The sequence below is a fragment of the Hippichthys cyanospilos genome, chromosome 14, assembly GCF_059441005.1.
Source record: "Hippichthys cyanospilos isolate Australia breed blue-spotted pipefish chromosome 14, RoL_Hcya_1.0, whole genome shotgun sequence".
Lineage (NCBI taxonomy): Eukaryota > Metazoa > Chordata > Actinopteri > Syngnathiformes > Syngnathidae > Hippichthys > Hippichthys cyanospilos.
Window position 1 is genome coordinate 1,760,748 of NC_142382.1, and position 10,818 is coordinate 1,771,565.

General features: G+C 45.4%; 1 protein-coding gene and 1 long non-coding RNA gene across 5 annotated transcripts; one reads left to right on the forward strand and one right to left on the reverse strand.

Annotated features, from left to right (window-relative positions):
* Positions 1–498: 498 nt before the first annotated feature.
* Positions 499–3,456, forward strand: LOC148412456 (uncharacterized). The gene is made up of 4 exons (XR_015867812.1): positions 499–1,980; positions 2,090–2,157; positions 2,267–2,334; positions 2,444–3,456. It is a non-coding gene; the product is annotated as an uncharacterized LOC148412456 (long non-coding RNA).
* A 1,752-nt stretch (positions 3,457–5,208) lies between these two features.
* On the reverse strand, positions 5,209–10,818 carry mbip (MAP3K12 binding inhibitory protein 1). Of its 4 annotated transcripts, none has more exons than XM_088432347.1 (9): positions 10,666–10,818; positions 9,727–9,843; positions 9,120–9,305; positions 8,536–8,632; positions 8,226–8,291; positions 7,819–7,974; positions 7,011–7,105; positions 5,603–5,641; positions 5,209–5,506 (listed from the first exon to the last, which is right to left on the reverse strand). In XM_088432347.1, exons 1-9 carry the CDS (start codon positions 10,792–10,794, stop codon positions 5,399–5,401), a joined length of 993 nt encoding a protein of 330 aa, XP_088288473.1. In that variant the 5' UTR covers positions 10,795–10,818; the 3' UTR covers positions 5,209–5,398. The 4 variants fall into 4 exon arrangements, with proteins under 4 accessions (XP_088288473.1, XP_088288471.1, XP_088288472.1 ...); XM_088432345.1 differs by having other exon boundaries at positions 7,011–7,108; XM_088432346.1 differs by having other exon boundaries at positions 8,226–8,294.

Consider the following 10,818-nt stretch of genomic DNA (forward strand, 5'->3'; position numbering starts at 1 on the left):
TTGATCCCCTTTAGCGCAGCTCCATCTAGTGGTTGCATAACACAAGCCCAGTCACTACTGCGGCTTCTATTCTATGCGCCTTAAAATGCGGTGCACCCTATATATGACATTTTGCAAGAGGGTCACTATAACACAACCTAGCAAAAACGTTGACTCTTGTTCCAATTCATTTGCTTTTAATTTGAAAACGGCCTTGCTCCTGCCACGGAATGAAAAATAATCCAATTAGATTCAAAATCTCACATAGCCTATTTGAGAAGATGGGCGTAAAACGCGACCTGCAGCGTTTCTTTGCTAAAATATTGTACTTTTGCGCCATCTTTACGAATTCCGCAGCGCATGTGAGCAATCCAGCTCATTAACCAGCCTTTTGTCTTGCGCGGTTTTGTCACGAACAAGAGCACAAATGAATCACTTCCTCTCCCGGCGACAAAAAGCCTGAAAATTAGCGCCGGGGTGGGGGGGAAGGGGATTTTTTTTTTTTTTTTTTCCCAGCAGCCACAGAAAGAAACCTCTGCAGGGTTAAGCTAAAAAAGTTAGCCCGCGGCGCTCCTCACCCCGCGATAATGGCTGCGCCTGTAATGAAGAACGGGCTTGTTGCCAACAGGTGGTCTCTTTAAAAAGAGCAGAGGCGCAGCACTCAGGATGATGGCCAAGGAAAAGGGGCCGCCGCCGCCGCCGGCGGAGGCAGAAAAACCGGCGCGGCAAAATGTGTCAGAATCTAATGTTCCGCCGAGTGAAAAGCCTGTTTTGCGTCCTTTGTTCCCCCCCGCTCGAGATTCAGCCTTGTTCGCCATTGTTCGCCGGCTCAAACGAGCAACAGTCTTTTTTGACACCGAGCCACCGGCTGAATAAAGACTGGAGCTGACTAGTCACAGGAAAGAGCTTTCTTTCTGGAGGGCCCGGAGCCCATTAAGGGTTGCCGAGATATGAATAGATATGAATCCTCTCTGCCGACCTCACCGGAGGAAGAAAAATACAAAAAAAAAAAAAATCCAAAAGACAGGCGGAAAGGAGGGGAGGGAGGAGGTTGACAAGGAACACCTCTGTGTCTTTCCGGCGAGCTTCCCGAGACGCCGGGCTGATTGACAGGCGGGTATTGGTCCCGAGCCAATGCGGAAGTGGACGCTTTGTTAGCGTCAAAAGGACAAACGCGCGACCTCGGGACCGCGCTCGGGTTGCCCGCCCGCAAAGACCAGCCGGCGCGAGGACGTCTTTGGATTTGGTCACGCGAATGGCCCGTCGCCGTCATTTGGGGTATTAGCTACTTAATCGAGGCACAGGCTAGATAAACATACATGAAATATTTCAGTACTTTCGAAACTTGGTTTACGGTCCTCGACAGAAGGTATCTGCAAGTTTATTCAAATAATAACAATACAACTAAATGTGTTCCACGAGAAGGGCGACCACGGGGAAGCCTTCTTGCCCGTCCGCTGGATACGCCAGCGATGGAGGGCGGTTTGCTTGTGGATCTTGTCCATAGAGGGCATTAAGGACATCCGCATTACCGGATTATTTAATTACATTTTTCATCCTCTTTATTGGAGCCGGCGGATTTGTGTTGAATTGACAAAGTGGATGTGTGAGCGCACCTAAAATGGAGGAGAGGCTGCGAGCCCATTTTGAAGGCATTAGGCGAGCGATCGCCGCTTAGACTCATGCTACCAGTGACCTGGGCTGCAAACTCGACGCGGTTCTTGTATCCTCCAGCAGAATCACTGTTATCATGGAGAAGGTGGAAGATTTATTGCTAATTTGGTTAACCCAAGCCCATTCGGAGTCTCATACGACTGACTCGAGGTGGACCGCACCTTATTGGCCTGCTTCCAAAACAACTGCTATCTGGACTCTCTTCCAGATGACAAGAACTTCTTGGAATATGATGATCTTTCCTCTCTCCCCCTATCAGGCGGCCTCAAGACTGTTGGTTGGACTGGCAGCACAAGCCCATTCGGAGTCTCATACGACTGACTCGAGGTAAACCGCACTTTATTGGCCTGCTTCCAAAACAACTGCTATCTGGACTCTCTTCCAGATGACAAGAACTTCTTGGAATATGATGATCTTTCCTCTCTCCCCCTATCAGGCGGCCTCAAGACTGTTGGTTGGACTGGCAGCACAAGCCCATTCGGAGTCTCATACGACTGACTCGAGGTAAACCGCACTTTATTGGCCTGCTTCCAAAACAACTGCTATCTGGACTCTCTTCCAGATGACAAGAACTTCTCGGAATATGATGATCTTTCCTCTCTCCTCCTATCAGGCGGCCTCAAGACTGTTGGTTGGACTGGCAGCACAAGCCCATTCGGAGTCTCATACGACTGACTCGAGGTGGACCGCACTTTATTGGCCTGCTTCCAAAACAACTGCTATCTGGACTCTCTTCCAGATGACAAGAACTCCTCGTAATATGATGATCTTTCCTCTCTCCCCCTATCAGGCGGCCTCAAGACTGTTGGTTGGACTGGCAGCACAAGGACCTTCTCACAATCCCCCCCCCCCCCCGATGAGAAGCAATGGGACTACTACTAGCAGGCAGTGTCTTTTCTGATAACATTATGACTTTAGGTAGATACTACGCTTCTATTTTAATACGAATTTAAGATTTATTTATTTTTTCCCCTGGAACCAAAACAAATGTAGGTTAATTTGGTAAAATTGAGATATTTTTCGCCCCCGGACACAATTGTGAGATAACGACTGCCTATAATGCTGTGTCATCGTTTATACTACGAATTAATTGATAGGTTGAATACGTTGACGACGTGTCAAGATTTCAAGTCTTTTTGTGGCTTTTCACCGCGAGCTGACTTTGACACGGCAGGCCATTTTTCCAGCATTTGTACCACGGTGCCGTTTATGGCCTGGTTAGCTGAAGTTCCCCGCGGGAGGCCGCAACCCTCGACGTGGACTAAAAACAGGCAGGATGAAGATAATGAGATATTTGGCGAGCCACTTGAGGAAGACGCCGGGCTCAATGGGTGCATGATGGGCGGATCCTGGCTGCGGCATACAGCCTTTTGTCCCCACGCATAATCCATTTGTTACCCTCGCAGCAATTTGTCCTCATTAACCCTTATGAGGGGACTGTGGCCGAGACAAAAACTCCGGGGAACAATATAAAAAAAAAAAAAAACCCTCCAGAGAACAGACCCCCTAAACCCAAATCCATTTGTCAACGTTGCAGCAGCTCAAGTGGCCCCTGCACATTTCAGCCCCCTTGTCTAACATCCACAGAAGGACCCGAGCCCCAAAAAAAAGATTTAAACCTGAAAGAAATGGGATTTAAAAAAAAAAAGAATTCCCCATTTCCGTGTTAACAATAAAATATCCTGACACAAAGACGCCAGAAGTTCTATTGAGGTCACTCCATCAAGCAAAGAAGAAAAAAAAAAGAAGCAGTGACATGGCGGACAAAGAAGGTTTTCGAAGAATAAACTAGCTTACAGTAAATGGAAAGACGAAAGAATTTGACACCTGTTAACCGAGGTTAGTTTGAGCAGTTTTCACACCATGATGTGAATTTCGGCTCCCTCTGGTCTTCATTCTTTAATTGCCTATTTTTGAGAGACATTTGAGTTTAGAAATAAATACAACTTTATCCTTCTATTAAAAGCCGCTTTCTGACATTACACAATTTTTTTAAACTCACAAAATATTAAGCTTGTTTTGTCTGACTGTTCCCTTTAGCGCAGTGCCATCTGGTGGATGCGGAACGCAACTCCAGCCACTACTGTAGCTTCTATTCTATGCGCCTTATAACGCGGTGCGCCTTATATCTGAAAACATTTTTAAAACAGGCCATTCATTGAAAGTGGCCCTTATAATCCGATGCGCCTTATTGTGCGGAAATACGGAACCTAATTTTGGCCTACTTCCACTACCAATAGTATAAGCAAATGAAATTGAATAGCAGTATATCAACACAAGCCCGATTCACAGAAAACGTTATTTAAAAAAAGAAAAAAAAAAACATAATTGTCGCATTAGTCGTTTCTAAAGACGGCAGCGGCGGCATCAAACGCAGCGGCGGCCCGTTTAAGCGGTGACGGCGTCGCTGCTTTGTTGGGTCTGCGAAATGTTTCGCAAACAAGAGTTGCCATAATCAGGTCATTTGTCATAATGACAACCATTAGCGCGGATCATCAGCAACGCAGCAGTCAGGCAAAGAAATCAGGTGCCCTCGCTCAGCTTCCTCCCAATTAGGCGCCGCGCGCAAACACACGCATGCGCGCTCTCGCAGTTAGCAGGTTGTTTGATTTGTCTGCGCGTCTATTAGACAAATGGTTGATCACCTGTAACACTGATTTCAAGCAGTTGAAAATACAAAATACAACTTGGAGAGACAAAAACTTCAGGATGCACGCTTAACTACACAAAAAAAAAAAAAGTTCATTTGACCAGGCTGATGCTAAGACCGTTAGCATGTCAAATTTGCTAAACGACTACCACGTAAACAACCGAAAAACACAGAATTTCCCGCAACAAAAAGTATCTGGTTGTTCACCGTTGGTTAGGCAGAATTAATGCATACATATATGGAATGTAGCATATGCTAAGCTAAAAAAATCACTTGAAAAAATTGACAGTTTAAAATAAAAGTTAAATGATAGACGTGTCGGATTGCTTTAGTTATGTGAGACAGCAATGACGCAAATAAATTGTACATGCTATGCTAATGACAAGCATTAAAATGACCAAAAACATTAACAAAGAATTCTAACCAAAAGTGAAACTTACTGCAAAATAGGAGCAGTGATACTCTTAATATTGATTTAGCATGCTAGCTAGTGCCTAGCATGAAAATAACTGAAAACAATACAAAGATTTATAACAAGAAATAGAACTTACCGTGGGAGGTAAGGGGAGTTGAAGTCCTCAGGTTTGGTTCTAGCCAATGACGCTAATGAAATACATATAGCATGCTATGCTAATGACTAGCATAAAAATGAATTCCAAGAATTCCAACGTGAAATGGAACGTCAGCAAAGGAACATGTTTCGCTGCTAACTCTGCCAAAGACAAGTTGACGTGTGTAGCATAGCATGCTAGGCTAATGACTAAAATGAATATAAATAACTACATCAAAAACTGTCTCCCTAAATTAGGCAGCTTTTGTGCTAATTTAGCATGGCTAAATTACAACAATGATTGGATATTCTCAGAAAAGCTCAAAATCATTTAAAATGAACCACAAGAACAATGTTTTAAGTGCTAAATCTACTTTTATTTACACAAGGGAGCATTACAGCTAACTGGGGAGGCACAGAAAATTTGGCTAGCAAAAATATTCATCCGAAAAGAACCAAAGAGTGTGTTTTTGGTTTCCGTCACATGGCCAAAAAAGGCCTCGGTTTCTGTACAGCGCCTAACTTTACAAATAGGCCAAATCAGGTCAAAGCGGGTACTCGTGTCCGTATGCGGGTCCGAACTCGTTGGCCTTCTTCAGCAGGGCTGCTTTGACGGCGCTGATCTTCTCATCCAGCTCGCTCAGACTGTAGGCCTGAAAAGCGCAAAGTCGGTCTTATAGCAACAAGCCGGAAAGATTGTGCAATTAAAAAAGAAAAAAAAAATCTACAAGGGGAATCAGTGGTTGTACCTGAGCGGGAGACATCTTGGGTCTCTTGTGCGCAAGGTTCTAGAAGAAGTGCACACCGTCATGGTTAGAAAACGTTTTCCTTGGGCGCCATCGTCAACCTCGAAAACTCACTTCAGGACAGTCGCGAACATGTTCCGGGTGCGGCATATCGTCTCAGCGGGTAAAATGCCTGCTCTATTGGGTTAAAGTCTGGGGAATGACGTGGCCGGTCCAAAAGTCCACCACGCGATGTTTTTCAGCAACAATTTCATTTTAGTGCCAACACGTGATTTTTTTTTTTTTTTGCGGGGCAATTGCATAAAGCTGCTTCAGTAACCCCATAACACATTTTAACCCCCCCCAAAAAAAGAAAAAAAAGTGGTACTTGGGAGTAGAAAAGACCCCGTCGATTTATTCAGAGACACTCGACATCTGCGCTCGCACAAACATGCAGCGAGTCAAAAGCGGCTTGAAGAGCGCGGCATGCTGTGCTGTGCTGAGCGATGGCGGCATCAAGAGATGGGGAGACATGATGCGCCTCATCTCCAGCACACTTTCAAAACGCCGCTGCGCCACGCAAACACACAAACGCGCACGCGGAGGCACCGGACCCACTTTTTCCGGCGAGCCGCATCGCATTCGCCGCATGGAGTCCGCGACGTCGTTTCCCATTTTTTAAACAATGTCTATTTTTAGCATTCGCTTTGATGATAATTTTATTTGTGTTAGGGGTCTTAGGGTAGGGCTTCGACTATTTTTCCTGCCTTTCTCCTGTACTGTAATGGTTCTTAAATGTAATTTAATCTAAAACATGTATTTGAACTCGTTTTTAATCATTTCCAGTCACAATTTTAAAAATACGTTTTACTTTGTAATACTGTGACTAATACAGCACGTACTTCATTTCAAATTAAGAGCAAATGAAGTGGACCATGAAGCTATTTATTGATGAAATGTGTCTTAGCGACACCTTTCCAAACATGATCTGCTTTCATTGCTGTTGTTTTTTTTTACAAATGTGCAAATTTTTACATTAGAGACGCAATTTTCCAGCACATAAATCAGACATAACATACGAGCTATCTCAGAGGTAAATAAAATACGCCCAGGCACCGCTAAAAAGGTAGTTTGAAAGTTGAATAAATTGACCAGCTGTCACGTGACTAGAGTCCCGCCTCTTCCAGCATATTAGCCTGTGACATGGCACTTTTTTCCCCTTCGCCATCGGAGTGACCTGCCGGCCAATTTTTTTTTTGTTCACACTCAAAAATTCCCTGTTGGAGTATCCATTTTCCCCAGAGACGGCTAATGCTGCATCACGGGTGACTTCTTTGTTACCAGCAGCAGCCGAGGAACAAGCTAGCGACTTCTATTAGCCGCTTGCAGTTTTTAACTAATGGCAACTTGTGGTGAAATAAAGTGTACTCACCGTGGACTGGAAATACTCCGGAGAGAGTCCCTCCAGCTGCAGGATACGGTCTTCCAGCTTCTTTAGCCTTTGGTAGACACTCACGGGAACCGGACCTGCTGGAGGAAAAAAAAAAAAAAAAAAAAACTTATGTCATTCCTTTTCTTGAATATTACTATGAGTGAGTCAACAGAAAGAAATTACACGCACTCAAAAATGTGTTTTCAATTGAACCTTCATTCTTTTTTTAAGATTATTTGAAATTTTCCTGTATTTTTAACATGCATTCACTAATTTTAAAACCCTTTTTTTCCAATTTAAATTCCACATAATTCACTTTTACATCAAATTTTCATTATTAATTTCAAATGGCACTGAAACAATTCTGACAGTGGATTCAACTTGGGAGCGACTGTCCATGTGCCATTGTGTGTGTGTGTGTGTGTGTGTTGGGGGGGGGGGGGGGCATCCATTTTTAACCCTTATCTTCAACCCTTTGTATTGCTCATTCCAGGTCATTGTTTATCATCACAATTTCTTTTTTTATAATTGATCCTCAGTTTTAAGACGCAGTTTTTCCAGTAACTGTAATTTAGGCTGCGCTTTTCATACAAAAAAATGTTCACATTTAAAAAAAAAAAAAAAATCAATGTGCTGTGCAATTGAAACATTCAATGTATAGCAAAAAAAAAATCATACAAATTGTTGATTGGGGCAATACTTAGAGTAGCAATTGTTAAAAAGAAATAAATAGGGGCTCGTCTACTCTTTGCAAATTTTTCCCGTTGGCTGACCAGTAGAGCATCGTAAAAGATTTCCTTCCAGCTACCTGTCGGGAGTCTGAGATGCGTCTCGATGTTGTTGAGGCGCTCCTCAATGGCCGAGTTGCCGCAGTTTTGCGCGGCCGGGCCCCGCGCCTGATCCCCAGCTGGTCCTTGGCCTCCGGCGTGGGTCTGAGGCCCGTACGTGTTGACCACTCGCGTGACTGTGACAAAAATTCGAAAAAATGCCACAATCTACTCTTAAATCAAGTTCAAGGTCGCATGTCTTTGTTTTCTTTTTTGTGCAGTGGACTTTTTTTTAACTCCAGCATGACCAGCAATAATTTCTAAGATTATACGTGGTGTGGTATTGGATTTCCTATTGGACAACTTGTTTTGAAACCAAAACAAATAGGGCCAGTGGCGCAACCATCCACGGTGTAACCACAATTGAAATTTCGTGTTCCCGTCCCACCTTTCACATGGCTTTTAAATCCGGGGTACGGCGTGAACACGGCGTCTGTTCTGGCGCAGCTGTCCTCTGCTGAACGAGAATAAATGCGGCGAATGAAATCACATGAATAAAAACAAAAAAAACACAATCACACCGGCGCCGCTGTGTGTTTTTGGAGGCCGTTAGCTACTCCAGCTCTCAGTTCAGCCTGACCTCTCGCCCGCTGGAAATCAGCTCTCTCCCAAACATTGGCAATCTGCGCGCAGGCCGCCACTCCACGCGGCGACCCCCACCCCGCCCCACATCCCCCTTCCGCGGCCGCCTCGCTCACCCTGATTGCAGTCGATCACGTTGCAGAACTCGCGCACGTTGTTTTCATTGATCTCCATCTGCTTGCGCTCCATAAATGCAGATATCCTGCGCTGGATCTGGGAAGACGGCGCGAGAAATGACGGGCGACGCATTGATCGGCCGTTGAAGGGCGCCCGCGAAGCAAAATTGCGCGGCCGCCGTAATGATAATGTAACCGGGCGAAGGCGGGGGCCCGGCTTGGATTGGGGGCGTCGCAATTTACATGATGCGGAATGACAATCGCAATCCAGGTAGGCGCGTGACACGGGCCGGCCCGCATGATGGCATGATGGAATATGAATACTGTTTGCTTGGCTACCAAAATAAATGCACAACAGAATGGGGCCTCTTGTCCTCCATCCACATCCAATCTGAGAGTAATGAGCATCCACTTCATAATCCATCAAGGACCGGGCCCCGCTCTCCAAGCCCTCCAAGCGACGCCGTCTCTCCCGCGCGACCACGCCGCTAAAGGACCCGCGCCAACCCCCGCCCCGCCCCCTCTTCCCGATCCTCGGCCGCGCCACGAGCGCTTTAATGACGAGATGATTATTCATAACCCACCTCAGACTTGCCGGCGCGGATCTGCACCAAGGCGTCATCGGCCGCTTCCGCCGCGTCGGCGAGGGGGGGCGTTGACGCGCGGCGTGGGAGGGCAGACGAGGACGCGCCGTCGCGCCGCGTTTTCCGCTCAGCCTCTTTTGATGTGCGACTCGCCTCCGCCAGGGTCTTCAGGCTCTCCGCCACGGCCTAGATCAAAACACGGCGTTCTGAAGTGCAACGACAACAACGAGGTTTTTGATTCCTACGTGACGCCAAAGCCTTTGCGTTTCCCCTTCTGTTCTGTTTGTTTGGAGCAGCAAGAAAGTCTGCGGGTCGCTTTGACCGGGAGCATGTTTCCTTCTCGGAAATGCCTGAAATACATTGTTTAATACTTTGTTTGAACCAGAGTATTATGCCAATTTCTCAGGAACAGCAATGATGTCACTGGGTCAATCTGACCCGGAGGTGTGTTCAATTAACCTAAAGTGTCAAGAACAATTTTTTGTACGTGTAATCCTACTAACTAACAAATTGTGTGATCCCTTTTTTCCCCAGCAGTGACAGCATGAATATTTGTGGGTCATTTTGATCGTGTGATGTTTCCCTCAAGGCAGATGACCGAGCGTACCTGAAGTTTAGTGATGTGCCCTTGTAGACAGTCGTAAACGTGAGTGGCGTCCGGCGACTGGGAACTTGCAGCATCTGTGTTGAATTCCACCCTCAAAACGGCATCACCTAATTTGAGCTGAGAGACGGCATAAAATAAGCCACGCATCAAGCAGTATTGTTTCAAAAAATGCCTTGGTTTAAGATTATGTCATTGCTGTGACTATCTCCACTTAATGCATTTGAGTGATATAAACCACTATTTTTCTTCCTTATCCCTAGTACTTTTTTCCCCAATATTCCTTTTCCACTGTTATTGTTTTGTAATTTAATATTTGGACAACTTCTTACAACCTTTTGTCTAATATTTTACCCAATTGGATCATGTTTAGAAAAGAGACACTAAATGTCATTTCATTTGGCAACACTATCTGTTCCATCATAATTATCTGCTGTCTCACGAGAAGAAAAATGAAAAAAAAATCAATGTTACCCAGTAATGAAAACATAAACAGCAATAGATTGGTCTGATGCATACTTATAGTCAACAGATATAAACAGCAAACATTTGTTGACGCTTAATGAAGTTCAGTCAATGTACTTGCATTACTTCATTGCGGTGGCTGCCCCATCCAATATGGCGGACAGGCTGACGAACCACGGAGCTACTGAACAAAATGCTAAAGCTATGTACACTACAGACAGCATAAACAGATCCATTTTAAACAAGCCGTTTACTTCAGTTAGGGCGTCGGGCGAACAAGTTTACTAAGAGACGGACACAAACGAATACTAGCTAAGGGCAGCCATTTTAAATGATTTTTCTTTCTAAAGGCGGAACCCCTCCTTGCTTCGACTGATGCCGAGCATCTGCTACGAGAGTTAGCATGTGAGCTAACAAACAAATCGACTAGAAAAGGTTTCCGCGCTTGAAACGCCACAAAACACACTGTGAACCCACCTCTCTCACGAATTCCGCCAGAAGCTTGGGTAGGACACTCATGCAGCCCGAGAAAGTGGACAATTTGTGACCGAAGGGCTCCGTAGCGAGAGAAAAACTATCGCCTGTCGGCTTCATCGGGGCCGCCATTGTGGCTCAACGTCGAGCTTGAAC

Excerpts from the sequence above, each read along its gene's own strand:
- mbip (XM_088432344.1), bottom strand. The coding sequence starts at position 10,794 with ATGGCGGCCCCGATGAAGCCGACAGGCGATAGTTTTTCTCTCGCTACG. Across the intron at positions 8,633-9,119 it reads TCCGCGCCGGCAAGTCTGAG|ATCCAGCGCAGGATATCTGC; the intron begins GTGGGTTATGAA and ends CCGTCTTCCCAG. Across the intron at positions 7,975-8,225 it reads ATTTAAAAGCCATGTGAAAG|TCACGCGAGTGGTCAACACG; the intron begins GTGGGACGGGAA and ends TTTTTGTCACAG.